The sequence below is a fragment of the Pantherophis guttatus genome, chromosome 14 (genome assembly GCF_059756535.1).
Source record: "Pantherophis guttatus breed Tessera chromosome 14, ASM5975653v1, whole genome shotgun sequence".
NCBI classification, from domain to species: domain Eukaryota; kingdom Metazoa; phylum Chordata; class Lepidosauria; order Squamata; family Colubridae; genus Pantherophis; species Pantherophis guttatus.
The window spans coordinates 11152962-11177319 of NC_142076.1; the positions used below are offsets into that span (position 1 = coordinate 11152962).

The 24358-nt window shown below is 44.6% G+C and overlaps 2 protein-coding genes and 1 long non-coding RNA gene across 5 annotated transcripts in view; 2 read left to right on the forward strand and 1 right to left on the reverse strand.

The window, feature by feature from the left end:
• The window catches only part of RAB11FIP3 (RAB11 family interacting protein 3), an 89987-nt gene extending 85381 nt beyond the window's left edge, over nucleotides 1-4606 (forward strand). The window contains exons 14-15 of one of the 3 annotated variants that reach the window (XM_060692949.2): nucleotides 2002-2111; nucleotides 2497-4606. In XM_060692949.2, the coding sequence (XP_060548932.1) occupies nucleotides 2002-2111; nucleotides 2497-2623 (237 nt within the window). In that variant the 3' untranslated portion in view covers nucleotides 2624-4606. Of the gene's footprint in view, nucleotides 1-2001; nucleotides 2330-2496 lie in introns of those variants that run through there. The other 2 variants (XM_060692947.2, XM_060692950.2) reach the window with 2 other exon arrangements.
• Nucleotides 1485-20187, reverse strand: LOC148112100 (uncharacterized). The gene is made up of 2 exons (XR_015729850.1): nucleotides 19699-20187; nucleotides 1485-4136 (listed from the first exon to the last, which is right to left on the reverse strand). It is a non-coding gene; the product is annotated as an uncharacterized LOC148112100 (long non-coding RNA).
• The window catches only part of CAPN15 (calpain 15), a 111924-nt gene continuing 107626 nt past the window's right edge, over nucleotides 20061-24358 (forward strand). The window contains exon 1 of the mRNA XM_060692946.2: nucleotides 20061-20167. The gene's annotated coding sequence lies outside the window, so the exon portion shown is untranslated. The remainder of the gene's footprint in view (nucleotides 20168-24358) is intronic.

A 24358-nucleotide genomic window follows, 5' to 3' on the forward strand; every position in this document is an offset into this window, starting at 1 on the left:
ATAGTCCTGAGAGATTCTGCATAGAGCTCATTCTATTTGTATTTTTAAGTACCATGCTGGTGATCTCCAAAGCTTTTAACTTTAAAACTTGTGGACTTCAACTGCCAGAATTTCTCAGCTAGCCATGCTGGCTGGAGAATTCTTGGGAGTTGAAGTCCAAAAGTTGCCAAGTTTGGAGAGTGCTGCCTCAGAGCTAACAAGCTTCAGTTATCTGGTGATATTTAGCTGTACTTCTTCCCATGTTTCATGAGAACCACTTCAGTTCTGAAAGCCTGCTTAGAATCCATAGCAAGGCAAATGAGAGATAGTAGGAAGCTGATTTCCCATCAGGATGGGAATTGTTTTCTAGGTGTGCTGCTATACAGTGCTGGAAACAGATATAGCTGCTTTAATGAGCTAGGTGCTTTAATGAGACAGGTGTCCTCTTCTACAAGGAATCCACAACATTGCATAGTTCTGTTGGTGTCTGTGATGATTTGCTGCGGCCAACTTGCCACGGACAACTCACTTGCAGGACAAGAGTTACACTAATATTAAAGAAATGGAATAGATTCATTAAAGAAAGGATGCAAAAGTAGGGACAAAGTGAAATGTGAATGACAAAAGTTAAAATGTTTTTTGTTTTAAATAATTAAATCAAATCAAATCGTTAAATTGTCCCTTAGCAAGTTGTCCTGCAGCGACTTGGCTGTAATCAGGGGTGGGATTGAAAAATTTTAGCAACTGTTTTTTTGCCCGGTTGCTGTGTGGGCGTGGCAATGGGGGTGTGGCCTAGTCGGCCTCCTGCACCATGGTGAGGGGGTGTTTTCACCCTCCCCAGGCTCCAGAGGCTTTCTTTGAGCCACCGGGCCAACTCCTCCGGGTTCCGGAGGCCCTCCTGAGGCCGGAAACTGGCTCATTTCCAGACTTCCGGTAGGCCCATTTTTCGCCCTCCCAGAGCCTCCACACAGGCCCTGCACTTACCTGGCATCCAAAACGGGCCGGGTGGAGACTTCTGGGAGGGGAGGGACGGGGTGGGCAGGGACAGCCAGTCCTTGCAAGTACCGGTTCAGCGAACCAGATTAAAATTAACATCCAGTTTGCCCAAATTGGTCCGAACTGGCTGAATCCCGTCCCTGGCTGTGATGAATTGTTCCACAGCAAGTTGGCCACAGTGAGTTGGCCTTGGCGATTTGTCCCGTTCCGTTCTATTGTATTTCCAGGAACACAGCTTGAGGAATGCTTCTGACTAGCGCATCGGCTGCAGTGGCTCCTGGGGTCCTAGAAAACCAGATCCCCATTGGAGATGCCTTGATGATAATCAAGTTGGAGGGATGATAATCCCTCCAACTAGGTCTACCATAAATCCTTCACTTGATAAATCCCAGCCAGTGACCCATTTATTGCCCGGCATTAGGTAGTCCTGCACTATAATAGAGTGGTCTTCCTGTAATAAGCTTCAGCCTTATACCAGTTAACTAAATGAATAAAGAAGAATAGAACTATTATGTGTCACAATTTTATTTTATCAGAATATAACAGACAAAGGAAAATAAAAATAATGGGAGCAAGGGGAGAGTGGGGAAAGGAAGTGTGAGGTAGAAGAGGAAAAAGGAAAAAAAAGGTGTTGACTGGTATTTTGTGGTGGCACTGGGGTTAGAATGCAGCATTGCAGGCTAACTCTGTCGACTGCCAGCAGTTCGATCCTGATTGGTTCAAGGTTGACTCAGCCCTTCCATCCTTCCGAAATCGGTAAAATGAGGAGCCAGATTGTTGGGGGCAAGAGGCTGACTCTATAAACTGTTTCGAGTGGGCTGGAAAGCACAGTGAAGCGGTATATAATTGCTATTGCTTAGTCTTTGCTAATCTCACTGCATATTTTAGCTATCCAGCGACATATTCATCCTACTTGATCTTTCAATCTTTTGTTATGTTGGTTTTCAGATTTTCATTAACCTTTTTGTAAAATTGTGGTGGTGGTGATGGTGGAAATAAATAAGCTCGATACTTTTTCCTCTCTAGCTGATGGAGGCAATCCAGAAGCAAGAAGAGATCAACTTCCGACTCCAAGACTACATTGACCGAATCATTGTGGCCATCATGGAAACCAACCCATCCATCCTGGAAGTCAAGTAGGAGACTTAAAAGAATTGAGAGCAACACACACAAACCCAGCTTCACATGGGTGTGGCGGATTTGCTACTTGGAAGAAGGAAATACTGGCCAAGTCTTCACTCTATGGAGAAGGCACAGGAAGCCTCACGTTGGAGTGGTTGGGTGGCAGATCGCAGTGAACCTGGGGTGGAGAAGAGAGAGAGAAAGAAAGAGAGAGAGAGAGAGAGAGAGAAAGGACCAGCCATTAAGTAAGGCTGTCCTGATTCTAACGGGTTTTGGAACCCTCCGGCTTGTGGGAACGGGGCTAGGGGTGGCAAAAGAGTTTGGCAAAAAAGAAAGGGAGTCACAGAAACGAGGGGTGAGGGTGGGGGGGTGAACATACACACCTGCCCTCTTTTGCAGGAATGGAGCAGAATCTGGGTGGCCCCTTGAAATAGCCTTCTTGGAAACTTCTCCTGTCCGCAAGCAACAGAAGCAGGCTTGTGCTGCGCGGGAGGTAGCTGGATCCCTCGGCACCTGGAAGTTGTAGCACGGCAGTCAAAGGAAGACTCTCTCAGATCCCTTCCTGGACCTGCCTTCCCCTGCCTCTCTGTTTAATCATCAGCCCGCCGATCGCCCTCCTTTTTGAAGCTGCCTGGGTTGTTCGGCCGGTGGAAAGGAAAACGGGGCTGCCTTGAACTCCGGCCGGGTTCGTTGTCTCTTGCGCCGTGTCTCACAAGGCATGGCGTGTTTCGGAGCCCTGTGGGGTTTTTTTGGGGGGGGTCGTCTGCCTTAAAACTCAGGAGTTGCAGGCGCTCCGGGGAATGGAGCCATTCTGAAGAGAGGCGGGCTGATGTAAAAGAAAAGAAGGAAGCGGTCAAACCCAGGCATGGTCCTCTGGATGATTTTGGTGGGTGGCAGCTCTGGCTGATGAAGTTGGTTGTCGATGGGGGGAGCGGGCAGCTGGCGATGGCTGTGCTGGAGGAGGAGGAAGCTCAGCTGATGATACTGAACGTGGAAGCAGAGCTGATCCTTTATCTCTCTTTGCTGCAGCCGGTTCCTTCCATGCTTCATCTCAACACCCTTTTTCGTTTGGCATTTTCATTTAGTTAAACCACTTTTAAGGCAAGAATGGCAACGGATGTGTCGGTTCAATAATTAAAACAGGGAAGGGGGAGGCAGGGCACACATCACAGACCGGAAGAACAGAGTTGTTTTCTTTGTTGGCACCAACACATCACATTGCTCAAGCTCTAGTAGAACATTGAATTACTGGTTTGGCTTTGCATCCATCCCTTTGGGAAGGTGCTGAAACAGATACTGCACAGAACTCGTTTGCTCTTCTGCCTTCTCCTTGGCAGATCGAAGTAGATTTGTATATCGATGGGAGTCTGATAAACAAGCAATTGGGGACAAGTCAACTTTCCCTCCCAACATACATTTGAAGGGAGAAGATGAATTTTGCCCGTACCTAGAAAGCAGGCTATTTCCCTTGGAAAAAAAAGAGAAAAGGTTTTCAATGAATTTTAAATCTGCCCTTTGAGATGCGTTTTAAGAGGCTTGCTTCTTGGGGTTCTTTATTTTATTTTTAAATGCCACTATTTGGAATTTGAAAGGGGCGTCTTATACCTCTCGTGAGCAAATCCCGCTTCACCAATGCTTTATTTTAGAGAGAACATTCCAGAGCCCACGGGAGGGAGAGATTGTACATTTCGACACAGACCTTCTCTGTATCTCCTCCACTGTCCACCTCTCTAAAGCACACACAGAACAATTGGGCAACTTGGACACACAACGTATGGGGCAACCAGACTTGTGTCTGTGTGACCCACATATGCAGATCGTTTTCCTGGGGTGCAAGAGATCGTGCTGAGAGCTGGTATACGCTGTTCCTCTCCTTTCTTTGAAATCATCAAGTCGTTGAGTTTTTGAGTCACCTTCATGTATGGTGAAGGTGACCTGATGCTAGTTCCAGGCCAAAGCCATAAGCTTTCGCTTTCTCACATTGAGTTCTCACAACTGTTGGGCCATTGGAATGCTTTACAGTTCCTTGAACCAGGACACTGGAATTAAAAAAAGAAAAGAAAAAAGAAAAATCAGTAGATTCCCCTGTTAATGGTTTCCAACTGGCTTGAACATGGAGGTGAAACGGTCAGAGAAACGCAGAAATGATGTTCCGCTGGAGAGTGATTCTCAAACCCCAAATATTCTTACACACTTACTAATGTCCTGTATTTCTCTGTACCCAAAAAATAGGAAAAAAAAGAGCCTGCAGGAAGAATCCGCATACTGTACATTTCCAGAAGAAACTTTGGGTGTAAATCAGTGTATACTTGGGAAGAAAAAGATTTTTTTTTTCTTTTTCTACCTTGTAGAGTTAGGTATTTTTTATAGAACGGAGGCCGATCAATTTTTTTAATACTTCAGAGAGCAATGTATCTGTGTAAACACACAAATCTATAAATATATATATGTATGTATGTATGTATTGTATAATGTACAAATCTATAAATAATCAGATTGCCTTTCTGGACTTGGGCTCACCTGTCCGTATTGTTAACCCCTCCCCCCCACCCCCGGCTCCTCCTGGCCTCCTGGTTGATCACAACGTGGTACTGTAATGTAAATAGTCACACAGCAGGAGGAAAAACAGCAGATCCACCATAAATAGTGAAGCTCTGGCTTGCACACACGGTTTTAATTTCTCAAGGAAAATTGTTCTCCCCAGTGGGTAATATGAAGGAGTTTCCAAAAAGAGGCAAATGGTTATTTGTCTTAACGGGTGTGCTGACTCTTGTCTAATTAAAAGCTGTTACTGTCTCTGGCTGGAGAACCGGCTTGCCTTGCCTTTTTCTTCCTGCATCCAGGGGTGGTGGACAGGGGGGGGCTTCAAAAATTTTAGCAAGGGGTTCTTTGACCGGTTGCTGGGTGGGCGTGGCCATGGCGGGCGTGGCCTAGTCGGCCTCCTGCACCATGGGGGTGGGGGCGTTTTTGCCCTCCCTGGGCTCCGGAGGCTTTTTTCGAGCCTCCGGGAGGGAGAAAACGGCCTCCCCAGGCTCCAGAGGCAGTGGTGGGTTGCCCCTGGTTTGCACCGGTTCTATAGAACTGGTAGGAAAACTGGCGGGAGGCTCCACCCACCGACCCTGATGTCATCAAAATGCTTCTGCACATGGCCCATCTACAAACCGGTAGTAAAGGTAAGTAGAACCCACCCCTGTCCGGAGGTCCTCCTGAACTTCCGGTAGGCCCGTTTTTCTCCCTCCGAGAGCCTCTGTGCGTGCCCTGCACTTACCTGCATCCAAAACGGGCCGCGTGGGGACTCCTGGGAGGGGCAGGGTCAGCCAGGAGTGGGATTTGGGGGTTCTCAGAACTGCACAAAATCTTAGCTAGAGGTTCTCCCGAACCCGTGAACCCCCAGCAACCCACCCCTGGTGGTGGACATCTTTGCCATGTAGGCGACCTTGGTGCAACTGTCAGAATTGCCTTCCACCCAAAATGGGATTTGTTAGCCCTTGTGCCCAAATTCAGATTAGATCCTGTGCCATGGGGCTGTACTCGCAAGTTAACCTGTCCACTTATTCACAACGTTCATTTATTTCTGTTCTCTGATAGGCTAGGGGTTTCTGTTCTTTGTCCGTTGTATGGAGAAGAGTGAAAGGTTCAAACAAGCTTTGCTTTTGGCCGCTAAGTGAAACCTGACTTGGACCGCAGTTGGCCCTGACTAAATGGGCTGGAGATTCACTAAATAAGTAGTAACCTGCTGGTGCCGATGGTGACATTAAAGTTAATGGAAGAAGTGGGTAGGTTGACCGTTGCATTGTCCTTCAAGCTAAAGGAAGAAGGAGGCAACTTCTCAAGGTTGAATATAGAATATCATCAGAGTTGGAAGGGACCCTGGGAGGTCTTCTAGTCCAACCCCCAGCTCAAGCAGCAGATCCCATACCTTTCCAGACTCCACTGGGGTACTCACAACATCTGAAGGCAAGCCATTCCAGTGGTTGATTTTTCTCACTGTTAGGAAATTTCTCCTTGTCCTTCCCTCCTTAATTAGTTTCCATCCATTGCTTCTTGTCCTGCCTTCTGGTGCTTTGGAGAATAAGTTGACCCCCACTTCTTTATGGCAGTCCTTCAGATATTGAATTAGGACCATTTTTCACACTTAGGACCATTGCAGCATTCTGATGGTCATGTGATTTACAGCTGGATGCTTGACCTCTAACATTTATGACCATTGCAGTGTCCCGGAGTCATGTGTTCGTTTCTCTTTGGCAACCTTCTGACAAAGTCAGTGGGGAAGCCAGATTCACTTAACAACCGGGTTACCAACTTAAAACAAATGTGGCAAGGAAGGCCATAAAATGGGGGCAAAACTCAATTAACAAATGTCTCGCTTAGCAGAAGCTTTGGGCTGAGTTGTGGTCGTAAGTCGAGGACTAAGTGAGCTATCTTTGCATTTTCATTGTTTTTGACTTTGCCTCACAATAGCAGTGAGCATGAAGATAGCTACTCAGCCTTCCATTCTTCCTGGGTAGGTAAAATGAGGACCCAGATTGTTGGGGGCAAAATGCTGACTCTGTAAACTGCTTAGAGAGGCCTGTAAAGCACTTTGAAGCGGTATATAAGTCTAAGTGCTATTGCTCTTCCTTCCTTCCTCCCTTCCTTCCTTCCCGGTGCACAGTGATTAGAATGCAGCATTTCTGGCTAACTGCCCACTGCCAGGAGTTCGATCCTGACTGGTTCAAGGTTGACTCAGCCTTCCATCCTTCCGAGGTGGGTAAAATGAGGACCCAGATTGTTGGGGGCAAAAGGCTGACTCTGTAAACCACTTAGAGAGGGCTGTAAAGTACTGAAACGGAATGTAAGTCTATGTGCTATTGCTATGAGGAATCCTGGAATATCCAATGAAGCATGTGAATGACAAGACGAGGCAACTGGATAACAGGCAACAGTAGGAAATGACCCCGCTAGGTTCATGATGCAGGCTTATGCTCTTGGCTCAGGCGGGGCAGAGAAGAAACCAGTCCGAGTCGTAGCAATAGTTAAGTCTTTGTGGCTAGGGGAATTCTGGGAGTTGAAGTCCACTCATTTTAAAACGGCCAAGGTTGGGAAAGGCTGAACTAGAAGATCACAGTTGTTCCCTACTATAAGAGGATGTTAGAATCATTGCAGAATTGTACCAATTATAACGGAAGCTCTTTGGACCTTGGGAGAGTTAGGATCATTTCTCTGGTTTGGCACAAGGTGGCATCAAAGCATTGCTTGGAATTTGCAATGTGTTGGTTTTCTCCCTTAAGGAATGGATGGTTTTTCCCTCGCATACGCAAAGCAAAAAAGCTGGATTTTTAGTGATGTTGCTGAGTTTTATCTGGTTCCAGTTCACCAAGATTCAGATCTGCTCTTTGGTACATGATCTGCCTTTAAAAAAAAAAAATCTTTCTACAATAAAGCTTCAGCTGCTAGAACTGGGCTGTGGAACCCCAAAGGACCACCATTTGGCAGCAAAGAGGAATTCTAATACCCTTTTACTGCCATGTAATGATCTTGCAGGGTTTTACAAACCAGGCAATGGGTAAGCTTTAACTTAATCTAGTGGGCTGCAAGTGTGTTGAGCGGTGATTTCCAGGGTTCTGAAGCAACACAGATAGGGATAGCATTGGCTATAAATCCGTTGAGATCCTAACGTTTTTGGCGACTAGCAAGTTGCAAAGCAAGAGTTTAGGAGCAGCTATTCTTTTTTCCTGTAGCTAATTTCATAAGCAGGCTGATCACCAAAGCACCGTGTGTGTGTGTGTGTGTGTGTGTGTGTGTGTGTGTGTGAATTCTGTGATTTGGTTTTGTTAGTTGTGAAGTCATATCCGACCCATCGCGACCCCATGGACAACGTTCCTCCAGGCCTTCCTGCCCTCTACCATTCCCCGGAGTCCTTTTAAGCTCACATCTACTGCTTCGGTGACTCCATCCAGCCACCTCGTTCTCTGTCGTCCCTTTCTTCTTTTGCCCTCAATCGTTCCCAGCATTAGGCTCTTCTCCAGTGAGTCCTTCCTTCTCATTAGGTGGCCAAAATATTTGAGTTTCCTCTTCAAGATCTGGCCTTCGAAAGAGCAGTCAGGGTTGATCTCCTCTAGGACTGACCGGTTGGATCGCCTTGCAGTCCAAGGGACTCGCAGGAGTCTTTTCCAGCACCAGAGTTCAAAGGCCTCCATTCTTTGGTGCTCAGCCTTTCTTATGGTCCAACTTTCACAGCCATCCATTGCAACTGGGAAAACGGTAGCCTTGACTATACACACTTTTGTTGGCAGGGCAATGTCTCTCCACTTTGACCTCCACTCAGAAACGAAAATTCTCACTCTGTAACAAAGAAACCCCTTTGTTATTCTGGCATCATTTTATATTTTGTGCGGTTAACTTTGTTAATTGTAATCACTTTCAGGCCAAAGCTACCAATGCCTCAAATACTTTTACAGTAAATTGTTTAATTAAAACAGCAAAGTAGAATACAAAAGAAAAGCGTTCTTCAGTAGATGGCAGCAGTGAAGCCTTATTCTTTTATCTTACTTTACAGTAGCAAAGTAAGATAAATAGGAACAGGCTTTGTTCTCAACCCCTTGTAGAAAGAGGATAAAAAACAATGATAAACTAGAAGATAATCTGATACCACAACATTCATATTCAGGGATTAATATTATTTCTTATGGTCTGTGTGTGTTTTATTGAGGAAGCAGAGTTTCTGAGGCCATGATCTGTATTACTTCTCCTAGGAACTTATACAGGTAGTCCTTGACTTACAACAGTTTGTTTAGTGACAGAAGTTACAGCAGCACTGAAAAAAGTGACATATTCTTTCCCACACTTATGACTGTTGCAGCATCCCCACCACAGGGACTCATGATTCATGTGGAACTGAAATTTGGTAAATTTTATAAAACATTTTATAACATAATCATAAAGCTAAGCTGGCTGAGGAATTCTGGGAGTTGAAGTCCACAAGTCTTAAAAGTTGCCAAGGTTGGAGACTCCTGTCATAAAACATTTCCTGTGGTCAAGTCCTGATGTTTGAACTGTGCTGTACAGTTCAACTTTCAAGGCAGGTACATCTCTGAATATTACCCTGAATTAACTCTTGGGCAGGTCCCAATGATTAAAATGTAAAAATCTATGTCTCTGTCTCTCTCTTATCTTTGGGACCTGCCCAGAGTTGTTTGAAAGATGGGTGAGTAAGATCTGCAGTTGTTGAAGGCTTTGGGGAAATCTGGCCAAGAAATATCTCTGGAACGATGACTCAACGAGTCAGTATCCCTACTGCGTCCTTATTTCTAGAAGAGTGGTAGACAAGGCATTGCCTCTTTCCATCTCATGCCACAGAAGTGAGTTTTAAGGACAGCTGGGTTGCTCTAAAGAAAGCATCTCCAAACTTTGCCATTTTAAGACCTGCGGACTTCAACGTCCAGATTCCCCCAGCCAGCATGGGAATTCTGGGAATTGAAGTCCATGTGTCTTAAAGTTCCAAGTTTAGAGAGAGAACCTGCTCTAGAGCGAGCCTGCCTTGGGAAATTTCACTCCTGATGCCCCCCTCCCCCCAAGTACAGCTTCTGTGTGGACAAGAGCCTTGCTTCTGTAGCAGGAATAGTGGAGAAACCCAGTTCCGGCTTTGACCGTTTTAAGGCAGGAGGCAGGAGGTAATTTGCAACACTTTCTTTAAATAATAATAATAATAATAACTTGAGGTTTGCCTGGCTGACTTCCAATTAATTCCTGGCCTCTAGTTAAAAAATCGCTTTTGTGTTGACCGCTGCACTTCATTAGAACTTGGATTTTCCCCGAAGGTGAACCTGGCACTTATGAGGAAATTGAACTGTCTGAGGTTGCATCACGAATGAGAGATGACACGTTGTGGGGGAGGGGGGGGAGAGACAAAGCTCTGACGCCAGCATGGGTTTTGAGCCTGCCTCATTAACTCTGAAAATTAGAGAAATCACAGTCCTTTCCCCCTGAGGGCAACGGTTATTCTTTATTTTTCTCTTCAAAAGATTGGGGTGAAAGGATTTCCACCAAGATAGAATTTCACACCTGTGATGAGTGACCTCTTCTTAACTTTTGTCCAGATGTACTGACTTTCAGCTGAAATATTCATGTCGCTCTATGTTTCATTTTCTTTGGGTTTTTTTTTTTTTTATGACAAATGCCAGGAACGTTATCTCTGATTCTTTGCACCTTTTAAATGAAAAATCGAAACGGTTGGGCACCAAATGCATCTCATGCGAAGATCTGTTGACAGAGCAGGATTTTGGCTTCATTTTTTTTTCCAGGTCTGGGAATTCTCCACCTTGTACTTCTAGTAATTATTATTATTGACAACTCTGCCCCCGATCAGTTGTATGATATTTAGAATTGCATTCATCCTCCACTGACTCTCACAAAGTTAATATATTCCTGTAGTGAAGTGTTGCAGTTACTGGGGGAAACTTATCGAAGGCTATGTCTATTTCTAGTTAATTAAGACTGAAAAGTAAAAGTTCAAATTTCAAGTGGAAAATGCAAACTAAAAAAAAAAGTGCTAGGATAGACATTGGGATTTGGTTCTCTATGTAAAACATTACTGTAATTTGCATTTAGTTTCTTCAAAGTTAGATTTCCAAGGCATGGTGGATGAATAATAGTTTTTAAACTTTTAAATGTGGTTTTTCAAGTTACTTTTGCAGAATATTTGCCACTGTAAATTTATGGGACTTTGAGTTAACAAAATCCAAGCCACATAGATTGAGATTTCTATTGAAATATGGTGTTTTTAAAAAAAGCCTGTTTTCTATGCCTCTTGTCTTTGGTTTTGTAAAATAAGGATTTGATTTTTAATGTAGCTGCTCAAGTGCAGCCAACTAATTGACAGGAACAGCAGCTTGTGCCCATATTTTGTGCCTATTTTAAATATTATTTATTTTGTCATGGGAGGGATGTTCAGGCCTGGCTTGATCTCATCTGGAACATTTTTTGAGCTGGCCAACAATAGAGAATAATTACTAGCTACTTGGAAGCACTCAGTCAAAGGACAGAGCAATGAAATGTTTTTGGTACATTCATTCATTCCACAGGAAGATGGCTTTCCTTGGCCTGGGGCCTCCAAATGTGTTGGATAACACTTCCCCAAATGGTTTCTGCTTAGGGGAGCTTTTTGCAGCATATGTGTGAAAATAATATTTGATTTTGCTATTTGGCACCATTTTTCTCCCAGCTTTTCTGGCAGCAGTCTTTTATCTCCCAGCTAAAATTATACACAAATTTTAAACCCCCCTGCCATGTAATTTGACAGGAAGAGTCTCAAATGAAACAATTTGAGGAGGATTCCACCCCCCCATCTTGCTTCTCAAAGCCCATTATTTATTGGAAACCTGAAACTCCCTTTATGACTTGAAATAGGCATGGGTTTTTTTGGGAGGGGGGGGGGAAATACAACTTCAAAATGGAAAATTGAATAAATCCAAGGAAATTGAGAGCAAAATTTCCCCTGAAATGCATAGATAGAGAGAATGGTCCAAGAGGCATGCAAACCTATCTCACTTTAAATTTGTGATAGAGGAGAAGGTTTGCGTGCCTCTTGGACCATTCTCTCTATCTATGCATTTCAGGGAAAATTTTGCTCTCAATTTCCTGGGGTTAGTAGCCCTTCCCTCTTACATGGATGTGAGTCTTGGACTCTTTACTGAAAGTACCATCCAGTTTTGATCGTCACAATGTAAAAAAGATGTTGAAACTCTAAAAAGAGTACAGAGAAGAGTAACATAGATGATTAGGGGACTTGAGGCTGGAACATATAAAGAATGGTTGCTGGAACTGGGTATGTCTACTTTAATGAAAAGAAGGACTTTTCAGTCATTTAGGGGGAGGACATGATAGTGTTCCAATATCTCAGGGGCTGCCCCAAAGAAGAGGGGGTCAACCTATTTTCCAAAGCACCTGTGGGTAGGACAAGAAACAACGGGTGGAAACTAATCAAAGAGAGAAGCAACCTAGAACTAAGGAGAAACTTAATGGTGAGAACAATTAAGCAGTAGAACGGCTTGCCTTCAGAAGTTGTAGGGGCTCTATCATTGGAGGCTTTCAAAAAGAGACTGGACAGCCATTTGTTTGGAATGGTATTCTGCGCAAGAAAGGGATTGGACTAGATCCCCTCCAAGCCCCCTCCTAGATGTTATTATGTTATTAACTATAAGCTGCAGCTGCTGCCATAAACCACTGGAGAGCTTTATGCTATGACACTTCCACCAGCTTTGAAGACAGGTGGTACCAAAAACTGAAGGAAAACCACAAGTGGCTTCACAAAATTAACATCCAGAGTTACTACAATGGATTTCCAATGCCCCCATTATGCTAGACTCTGTCCTTCCAAACTGGGACTGCAGAGTTCCATGTCCAGATGAACTTCACAACGTCTCTTCAAACCCAAAGGATTATCATACATTACAAGTGCAGACAACACCTCCATCTATTTCTTCTCAACCTCTTCCTCTTTATTGCTTTGACTTCAGTGGCTAGATTGTTTGCTCTGTTTTTCTCACTGTTTATATATGAACAAATACAGCCGTGTTGTCCCAGTGGTTTAAAGTTGCTAGCATTTCTGTCTCAAAAGGGAAACAGCTGTGCAAGAACTAGGCCTGCTGTAGGAGGATGGGAAGAGTTACTTGCTGATGGAATTCAGCCACAGATGTTGGCTTTTCTCCGTGCAGGTTCTATCATGCATGAAAGTAAACAGGAGCTTTTATGCTGCTGTTCCATTTAAGCCAGGTATGGGCAATTATTTATAAACTGGAAGCCCACCTTGGTGATGGGCGACAAGTCAAATAAATAAAAGTTAAGTCAGGAGTGGGTGGGAGACCAGAGCCAAAGCTAGATGGGAGTATAGAATCACATTTAGTGTTTGACTGCAAGCTGCAGAATGTGCAAGCCAAATCCGGACAGCGCCCTAGTTTGACTTTCTGCAAGAACTTTGTCTAATAAAAGTGACTCAGCTTCTCTCCACTGAAATCTCACTGGGAATTTCAAACTTAACTTTTTCCGCCATTAGTGTTAAACAAAGAGCAATATGCTGCTTTTTTCCAACCAGACCAGAAGGAAAAAGCTTCGGCTTCTGTAGTACAAACTAATGTGAAATCTCTCTTGGTGTCCCTGGATTCTCTCTTCCTGTAGCATGTGATTTTCTGCCTTTGTGAAAATGGTTTCCTTTGGTGGAGCTCACAACAGTTGCGGTATCAACTGCAGCTAATATGAAGTCTTCAATTGGAGCTCTGGGAAGCTGAACAGGTACTGCCTGCCCAAAATTATACATAGCCGCATTGCCAAAGGCTGTCTTTGAATAGATTTTCCAGTATTCAGTACAAGGCTGTATTGTTTTCTTCTTCTTCTTTTTATTGTACAAGTCACCCAAACCACATGTACAACATTAACATTTAATTGCCATAATTGTATTATTATCTCAGGGTCAAGGAGCACTCAAGAATTTCCCTGAGCCAGGAGAAGAAACCTGAAACTGCAGCATTGTAAACCACCCCTGCTGATAGTGAGCTGGTGAAATCAGGTGATAGTTAGCAAAAGTGGAATTAGCACGATAAGCCAGACATTGTTAAGATTTCAATTTTAGTTTGTTGTTTTTTTCCAAGACAAAGTTATACTAAGTTTCAATAATCTTTTCTGGATCTTGGTGTTTATCAAATTGTGCAACTACCTAGAGTATTAGTACCCTTATTTAAAAGGAAGCCTATATGTACATATATATATATATATATATATATACTACAAATTTATTTTCTTAGTCAGTGACCCAGACAAACTGATTATAAATTGATTTGATGAGTCCATACGGGCATAATCTTTTATGTGTCCTTCTTGTACTAATGGCAGTACTTTTGTGGATTAAGAAGCTGTAAGGTTTTATTGTTTTCCTTGGTCCCAACAGATCTGTGAACTCAGTCTGATAAATGCTGGAGCTAGCATAGCTGATTAGAAATCACATTGATCATTTAAAGGCTTAGTGGAACATTAATTTCCAAAAAAATCCGTTTATTGTATTCTACCAATCAGAAATAAAATTGTTGGGGTGAATTGACAAAGAAAAAGCTCCCTGTCACGCTAAATTTAGATGATAGAACTTATCAAAATTAAATGGAGAATGAATGGTGATGAGGTTCTATAAAATGTTACTGTAATTTTAAAAAATGTTTCCAACACCTGCCAATTTCCAAATGCCTTTCCATGTATTGATCTGGAAGATGAAATGCAGTAGGAGCAACAGGTAAAACAGACCAGCAATGTTTTGATTTCTGTATTTCCTGAAATAAACAGATTAAAGGGGTGGGGGCTGATGCCATCTGTGAAGGAAGGAAGGAAGGAAGGCAGGCAGGCAGGAAGTCCTGTTCCTACCCTAGATTTGGAAGGAAGGCTGGCTTGTTGGCTTGTCACTGCATGTATCAGTACAGAACAGCGGTGGTATTCACTTGCCTTCGCTACCGGTTTGCCACCTCCGTGCATATGCACGGCCTTCCGCACATGCACAGAGCATAAAAAATGGGATGTGATGACATCTGGGTGGGTGGGCAGAGCCTCCCACAGCCACTGCTACCAGTTTGCCCGAACCGGATAGAACTGGCTGAATACCACCACTGGTACAGAAGCTCCTGTCTACAATACTGTGTTCCTCATGGCTTTTGATGACAAGACAATTCTGCTTCCTCATTCAGTTTCTCTCCTCCCTGAAAAGCAAACTACTTTCCATTTAACGTTAAAACACTGCAAGCAACTTAAACACAGCATTTATTTTACTTCAGGGCAATATCTTTGCAAATAGAATTTTACAGCTTCTCATATTTCTGCTACTCACATTTACATGAAATTATTAATTACCAGCCTCACCTTTCTCTCCAAATAAAGACATAGGGCATATTATATTTGCAAGGCAATTCCTTTCAAATTAAGAGAACTGACCTCTTGGTGCTTTAAAAGGCTGGTACGGGCAATTGAAATTAATGTTCAATTATAATCATTTTAATATCTTTGTTGATTTTTATTGTAAACAATGACCTTTAATAGCGGTATAAATGTTTAGTAAAATACAACATTTAAAATGGTTTATATGGGCAGCCATTTGCCTGAAATGGTATAGTCTCCTGTTTGAGCAGGGGGTTGGACTAGAAGACCTCCAAGGTCCCTTCCAACCCTGATATTTTGTTATTCTATATTGTCTAAAAATCAGATCTGCTTGACAAAAGGCAAACTAGCCACACTTGAAAGTCTAAAATCAGTGCTGGAAAATTCTATTGCAGAAATTGGCAGTTTATCATGATTAGATGTGACATATTCCCCCCTTTTAATGGTCCCTGAGACTATGTCTGCACTGAAAGTATTTTTTTTAAAAAAAATCTTATATAAGTGAAAATTAGTGGCTCTTGTTCTCCTCTCAAATGTTACATCAGTCCTAGATTCAAAAATGTTGCCTAAGCCCCAGTACATCAAAATAAAAGTTTGTTTAGCAGAGGAATCAGATGGAAATCTTTTTAAGTATCCCATTCAGGTCAGGAAACAATGCTGCCAAGAACCTGGCTTTGGCAGCAAAATCAGCAGATCGTCGGCAGAAGGCAGAAGAGAAAAATCTTCTTACCGCTCAGCAGCCATCTTGGAGGAGAAGCCCAGCCATATCCTTTTAAAAGAGAAAAAAGCTTCATTTCCTGGTTCTTTAATTATTCTGCAACTAATGAATAATTATTTATATCCCGGCTTTATTTTTGAATGTCAAGGTAGCATACATAAGGCTCTTTCCTTCCATCTTCCCCACAATGGCAACTGTGTGGTATCTACATGAAGTAATTTGGGCTAAGAAAAAAAATGACTGGCCTGCATAGTCTTAATTTGGCCGATATAAAAATTACTCATCCACCTCCACAAACTTTATTGTTATTGTAATTCTATAGACATTTGGCTTTTGTTATCACCATTGTAAAAATAGATAATGTTGTAGAGAAGGGCTATCAAACTCCCGGCCTGCGAGCCAGATGCATTACTTGGTGGCCATGCCCAGTTTAGCAATGGGGAAAATAAAGTTCCAATACATCACATGACACTGTCCTGAGTTTGACAGCCCTGTTGTAGAGGCTATGCAAGAACTAGCTATCTACCTGTCTTTCTTCGTGTGACTGAGTCAGTTTTTGATTCCCAGTGACTGCTTGAAGTTTTCTTGACAGTTTCCCAGAAATGGCTTGCCATTACTTTCTTTCTAGAGCTGAGAGGGAAGGACTGGCTCAAGGTCACCAGCTGGTTTGTGCCTAAAGTAGGACTAGAACTCATGGTCTCCCAGTTTCTAGTCTGATGCCTTAACTATTTCATCAAACTGTTTGACTCTGGTATATAGTGTACAGAAAAATAAACAAAAACAAAAACAAAACAAATACTAACGAAAAGTAATACATCTTAAAAAGTAAACTGTGCAAAGTATATAAAGATCTACAGATACTGACTGAAAAAATAGGGCTAAAGCCTTGATGAAATGGATTTTTGTCATAAGCAATGCTCCTCCCCACCCCACAATATGCAAGCGCATATCAGTCTGACCTCTAGATATGAAAGACTGAAGAGAGGGGAAAATATTGGAGGAAAAGGTGTTATGTGTGCTGCCTGACCTTGAGGAAAGGAAGGAAATACATTTAACACATAGAATAAAAATAAAGGCAAAACAGATTTGTCACAATAAATATGTGCATAAATTCTGAAATAAAAATAGTATCTGCTACATTTGTGCTCCAGAACTAAATGCACGGTCCCTAAATACGTCCTATTTCCTTTGGCAAAAACTACCTTTGAAGTTGATTTAAAGCCCGCACCCTTTATCTAATTTATGATGTGGTTATAACAGATCTTTGAAAAGTATCCAGCAGCAGTGGGATCCTGCAGGGTGGGGTTGGCAGAGCCACCTGTCTTGGGGGACACCTGCCTTTCCCATCTGCCTTGCTGCCTTTGTTGGGAAGGTATCCCACAAGTACTTCTGCACACATTGCAACCTTAGAGAGAAACAGGTTTCCCATCAAGCTAGGCAAGTTTGCTTCAGCATGGGATATCTGGATACATGCCAATGAATGAGGCTCACCCAATACGAGAACCATCATCCTCGACTTACAATCACAACTGAGCGCAAAATTTCCATTCCTAAGCAAGACGGTTGTTAAAGTGAGTTTTGCCCTGTTATACAACCTTTCTTGCCACAGTTTTTAAGTGAATCACTGCACTGGTAGTTAGTAACAAGGTTAAGCGAATCTGGCTTCTCCCAGTGAGTTGACTTGTCAAAAGGTTGCAAAAAGGAATCACGTGATCCCGGGAAACGGCAACCATCATAAATATCAATGGTTGCCAAGCAGCTGAATTTTGATCATATAACTATGGGATAAGCTGCAACAGCCGAGAGTGAAAAACTGTCATTAAGTCCCTTTTTTCTGTGCTGTTGTAACTTTGAACAGAACACAGTAGAATAAGGAACCTTGGAGGTCATCTAGTCCAACCCCCTGCTTAGGCAGGAAACCCTCTACCATTTCAGACAAATGGATATCCAACATTTTCTTAAAAACTTCCAGTGTTGGAGCATCCACAACTTCTGCAGGCAAGTTGTTCCACTGATTCATTGTTCTCACTGTCAGGAAGTTTCTCCTTAGTTCTAAGTTGCTTCTCTCCTTGATTAGTTTCCACCCATTGCTTCTTGTCCTGCCCTCGGGTGCTTTGAAGGATAGATGGACCCCCTCTTCTTTGTGGCAGCCCCTGAGACACTGAAACACTGCTATCAAGCCACTCCTAGTCCTTCTTTTCACTAAACCCAATTCCAGCACACATTTTTCGTTTTAGCCTCCAGTCCTCTAATTTTTATTGCTGAACCGTCACTGAACAAATGGTTGCAGGTTGAGGACTACTTGTACCCTAAGTCACAGGCTGCAATTGGGTGCCCACTGCCAGAAAAAACAAAGCCCAGCCATTTGTGAGCTGTGGACGGGGTCAGAAGTCGAGTCGAGTATGTGGGCAATAAGGGCACAAGGCAGGAGAGGCTCTTCCCTAGCGAACCTGGCTTTGCTTAGAATTCCTTATCCCTTGCCGCCAATTCCTTGGTACGGTGGAAATGGGTTTGAGGGGTGCCCTGGTGCGCTCTGAACTTGTCTTCTTGCAGACATTTCATGCAATTTGGCAGTTTGATTCTCACCAGGCTCCAGGTTGACTCAGCCTTTCACCCTTCCGAGGGTGGTAAAATGAGGACTCAGATTGTTGGGGGGCAATGTAAACCGCTTAGAGAGGGCTGCAAAGCCCTGTGAAGCGCTATATAAATCTAAGTGCTATTGCCATTCCTTCCTTCCTTCCTCTCTTATTCCCTTTCTGATTCTCCTTCCTGGTGGCGCAGTGGTTAGAATGCAGTATTGCAGTCTAACTCTGCTGACCACTAGAAGTTCAATTACATCGGGCTCAAGGTTGACTCAGCCTTCCATCTTTCCGAGGTGGGTAAAATGAGGACCCAGATTACTGGGGGCAATGTGCTGACTCTGTAAACCACTTAGGGCTGTAAAAGCACTGTGAAGCGGTATATAAGTGCTATTGCTCTTCCTTTTCTCCCTTCCTTCCTGGTGCACAGTGATTAGAATGCAGCATTTCTGGCTAACTGCCCACTGCCAGGAGTTTGATCCTGACCGGTTCAAGGTTGACTCAGCCTTCCATCCTTCTGAGGTCGGTAAAATGAGGACCCAGATTGTTTGGGGGGAGGGGGGGGAAGGCTGACTCTGTAAACTGCTTAGAGAGAGCTGTAAAAGCACTGTGAAGCGGTATATAAGTCTATGTGCTATTGCTATGAGGAATCCTGGTGTATCCAATGAAGCATGTGAATGAGAAGACAAGAGGCAACTGGATAACAGGCAACAGTAAGAAATGACCCCGCTAGGCTCATGATGAACTCGGCAGCATCATCAATGCAGTAGGTTTAATCTTCCTTTCCTGGGGAGGAGGGGTCCTGCACACGCCCCCTCTCTTCTCCTCTCGCTTTGGCGGCGGCTGCGGTTTGGGGCTGCTCTTCGCCGACATTCGGGGCAGGGGGCGCTTTATTTCTGCCTCTCGAACGGGGGTGGGCGATCGCCACTGCTTAAAAAGACCGCAGAAGCGGCCGAGGGGCCGCTTCGGGCATCACATCGCATCGCATCGCTTGACCCCGCCCCCACTCCGCTTGGCCCCGCCCACCCCGGTTCCCAGCTGAGGCTCAGGTGAGTCGCCGCACAGCTGCTCGGCTTGAGGGGGCGGGGTTTGAAAGAAACGCGCAAAGGACCCTGGGAGTTGTAGTCTCCCCTCCCCGTTCCCCTCCTTTCCACCTTCTCGGAGGCCGAGGCGGCCAAGCTCCGTGCCCCCCACTCTCCTCCGTCTCATCCCCGCCCTCTTCTTACGGTTCCCCTCACCCCCCTAACGAGGGGGAAATAAAATCCCCCCTCCTCTCCCTTCTCCGCGGACCACAATTCCCGCCGAGCTCTTCGGGCCCGAGAGCGCCACATCCGCCGGCTCTCTCCTCCCTCCGCCCGCCCCCCCTCCTCACTCCTTCCTCCGCCCCGCTAGGCCCTCTGGGCCTTGTAGTCTCACCTCGCCATTCACGAAACCTCGGGCGCACTTTCCGCAGGGCGGGAGGCCCGCTCCGGCGCGGCGCCGCTACGTTACGCAAACGGCGTAAAGGGGGGCCGGCTTCTGGATTCCCGGGAGGAAGGCGGGCGGGCGGGAAGGAGGAAGGCGGGAGGGAGGGCAGGGGAGGGGAGGGGAAGAAAAAGGAGGGCTGGGGGTGGAGGAGGGGGAGGTTAAAGAGAAGCCGAAGAAGAAGAAGAAGAAGAAGCAGAAAAAGAAGAAGAACAGAGGCAGCCCAGCCGGACCACCACGGGCGCTGGGGAAGGGGTGAGGGTGGGAAGCGGCCGACAGCCCTGCGGGGTGGGAGGAGGGGTGGGTGGGGAGGGGGTCCAAGTTAGTCAGCCGTCCGGCCCGGGAGAAGGAAAGAGAGAGAGAGAGAGGACGGCAGACACTCCGCCAACGGCCGCCGCCGCCGCCGCGTCCCTCAGCAACGGTCAGTGGAGCGCGCGACCCTCGGGAGGGGAGGGGAGGGGAGGGGGAGGCAGCAGGGAGAGGGCCAATGAGAGAGCGCGCGAGGCAGCCGGGGGGGAGGAGATAGAACGCTGTGGAGGTGCGTGGAGGGGGGGGCGAGAGGGGGAGCGCTCGCGCCCTCCTGCGTGTGGGGGGGGGGAGATGAATGAGTGGGGGGGGATGGGGAGTCTGAGGGAAGAGGAGTGTGGGGGAGGGGCTCCTCCTGTGGGATAGCCTGGAGAGGTGGGGGGTGGGGGGGAGGGGTTGGTCTGAAGGACGCTGTCCTCCCCCTCTCCACCCCCCTCTCACAGCTCCCCCACCTGCGGCCCCTTCCTCAACTTGACTGCAACTTGGACTGCAACTTCCATCTCTCTCTCTCACACACACCTCCATCATTGGCGTTAATGGGGGGTGGGTGGGGGGTGGGGAGTGTCTTGCCCCAGAAGGCAGAGTGGGGGAGAAAGTTGGCTTAGGGTGGGGTGGGGGCGGGCCTCAGTTTGTGGGGGGGAAAGGGTGGGTTAAGAGAAAGAGCCAGGGAGCTCTTGTAGGGGAGCTGCAGAGGGGTGTGTGTCTATGTGGGGTTGTCTCTTGGGGTGCCTATGTGGGCAACATGGTGGTCTTCGGGTGTAGGAGATTGGACTACGGCACCCAGAAGGCAGAGTGGGGGAGAAAGGTGGTTTAGGGTGAGGGATCAGTTTGAGGGCGGGTGGGTAAGAGAAAGAAGTTGGGCCAGGGAGCTCTTGTAGGGGAGATGCAGAGGGGTGTGTGCGTGTGGTGTCTCTTGGGGTGCCTAAGTGGGCAACATGGTGTTCTTCAGGTGTAGTAGGAGGTTGGACTACGGCACCCAGAGTCCCCAGCCAGCAGGATGAAAATACTAGGGTTATGGGAAGGGGGGAATGGTCGGTAGTGTCCTGAAAGTCCTGGATGGAGAACAAGGCTGGTACTATGATGGGAGGAACCAGGATCCAGTCCATTCGTGATCATAGGAAGTCTTGGGGTGACTGGTTGGTCCCTTCCTCTTGATGCAATCTACTTCCTTTTTATTGCCGGGATGAATGGGAAAGGTGAACTCTGTAGAACCTCCCTTGCATGTTGGGGGAAAAAAAAAGGTGGCATATATAAATAAATATTTGAATTGACATTATATATTATATATATATAACGTGGAAATGAATAAGTGATTTTTTCCCCCTTGCTTAAGCTGCTTAAATGTCTTAGCTGTTTCTTTCTAACTCGGTATTTTCCCAACCTTGATCATTTGAAAATGTGTGGATTTTTAACTCAGATAATTCTCCAGTGAGCATGAATGGGATTTCAACTCCCATGGGTGGACTCTTTAACTCCCAGAATTCAAGCATGCTGGCTGGGGAATTCTGGGAATTAAAGTCCACCCATCTTCAAGAGGTGCATGGGTTGAGAAACACTGTTCCAACCCATGCTTGCTTCTCTTGTTATTCTTCTCTATTTGGTAGAGAAATTCCATAACGTAGATATGGGGTCCTGCTTTTTCCTGTTGTAGCCTCTGAATGCTCATATTTTGCCTCGAGTGATAAAAAAACCAACAAACCCCCCCCCCCCAAACCCTGGAATTTGTGGTGGCTTATAAATGAGAAATGAAACAGTCATAAAACTGTTAAAACAAGATGAAGTATAAAACATAATATACAAACAGCAGTTAAAATGTCAACAAAAAAGAAGAACCGTATTTGCACTGCAAACTGGAAAGCGTAACATTGGTGGCAGTTAGAAAGAAAAGTCCACTGAATTTAAACGGTTTTAAGAACCTATTTGTAAATGGATGAAGTGGGAGTTAGAAAACCTTACCGTGGGTAAAAATAAATTCCCTCGTTTAGGTATCATTATTTTGGAACGATGCAGTTTCAGAGTTATCCTTTTTAATGAGAGAAAGCAACCTGTGTTTGATGTGTGAAATTTAGCTTCCAGCATCCTCAATATTAGCTATGCCTGCTAGGGAATTCTGGAAGTCCATATGTCTAGTGGTCACACAACTGGGGGAAGATTGACTTGTAATCCTACTGGGGGCTTAGTCTTATTTCTTGTACCTGCTCCTTCACACACCCTTGTTCCCATTAATTTTCTGCTGGGATGGCCTCCCCTTCCGTCCTGCAGGAGGTCACGATAATGGGTCTGGAGGCTAAATTGTATGATGAATGGTTGTGGGAACTAGATATGTCCAGCCTAAAAAACAGAAGGATTAGGGGAACATGCTGTCTTCCAGTACTTGTGGGACTGTCACAGAGAAGAGGGGATTGTCTTATTTTCCCAAGGGGGGCAGGACAAGAAGTAATGGGTGAAAGTTCGTTAAAGAGAGAGCCAGCTTAAGAATATGGAGAATTTTTCTGAACAATTAATGGAATAGCTTGCTTTTTGGAATTGTGGGTGCTCCCATCCCTGGAGGTTCTCCAAAATAGACCGGACAACCATTTGACCTCTATGGTGTAAGGCTCCTGCTTTGAGCAAGGAATTGGACTAGAAGATCTCCAAGGTCCCTTGGAGAGTCCCTCATGATTCTATATTCTATAAACTAGGTGTCCCATGCGAATTCTGGATATGCTGTGTTTATCATATGCTTTTTGGGGTACACCCAGTGTTTCTCCGCCTTTCTAGTCATTTATGGAAATCGAGGTATATTAAATTGTGTTATCAGTCCTGGCTTGCAGACCATGGATAGGTTTGTTGTGGGGTTGTGAGAAATGCACGCAGGACACCAGGTTAGATTGGAGTTGGCCATCTCTTGGAAAACTCCCTTTAATGCGACTGTCCAAATAAAAGCTGCCGGCTAATTGGACAAGACAGGATAGATTTCTGAACAATATTGTGGATGTGTTCACGTAAATAGAAATGAGCGGTATTTTTCCTGTTGATTTTATTTAAATTGACATTCCGATATATTTTTCGGGATTAGGTGATGAGTTGCTAAAGAGCCAGAGAAGGAGAAGTATATTCTTTTCAGAATTAAATTTTTGTATATTGCTAGTATTGAAGGAAATGTATCCTGGGAAAATCTGAGCGAGAATAAACAAAAGGGGAACACACATTATTTGCAAAAGAAGACGGTCAGTTGGGCCAGTCCCTCTTTCTCTTAGCTCAACTAACCTCACAGGGATATTATTGTGGGAAAGAGGAAGGATAAAAGGCAGGATAAAAACAAAAATATCCCATCACATTGGATACATTTTGGAATAATATAAAAAAAATTGGATAACAAGAGGAAGAACGATCAATGTACCCCTTTAAACCTGTGCTTGTAAAAGTTTTGGGACTTACATTAATGAGCCTGCAAGTGAGTTTTCAAAAAAAATGTCATCTTTCCCTTTTAAAAGTTTCTTGATGACTGTGCCCAGTACAGTGTCTTCAAAGTATCTTTTAATTTAGGAGCCACACACAAACGTACACACCCATCACTGCTTTGGTGCTTCCTTGCACTTGTCTTTAATGAATATTATTAACTATGCCACAGCAAAGCTAAACTTCATTCCGTCATTCCCAAAACAGGAATGAACTGGGCATAAATCCGGTTTTGAGACAGGGAAAAAGTTGCAGGTATCTGGAATGGGCATTGAATAACCCTGGTATATCACCTGCCATAAGGTCAAATGAAGACTCTGTGGTAGAACAAGGAAAATAGGTTCCCTGCCTGAGTTTTTCTGCTGAATTCTTTCAGTTTTACTGGAAATAATTTGTAATCTGCACTTGATGGAGATGCCTCTGTCCTGCTGTTGTTAGGGTAGTGGAATTGCATTGAAGTTTTAGTCTTATCTAACACAATAGTGGACTGATTTATAATAGCCTGTAATTCACAAGCTATCAATACAAACAGTAGACTTCTAGCAGCTTTGCCGATAAGTATTTATAATTACAGATGCCCTCACTTTGTTTTCCTGCAGAATGTCATCAGATGTCTAAAACTGTGCACTGCGAAAGATTTGTCAGAGTTTTATGGTTATTTTATAGCAGAGCTTCCAAAAATCTCTCCCAATTTCAGCGTAATACACCTCACCAGCGAACAAAACTGTTCTTCTCTGCTGGCTATTGAAACCCTGCGTGTTATTTTCAGATATTTTTTCTTGGTTTTGCGGTAATGGCAAGTAACATTGTATTTGCTTTAACAAAACAAAACAAAAAGATTTTTTGGTTCAATAGGGCAACACCA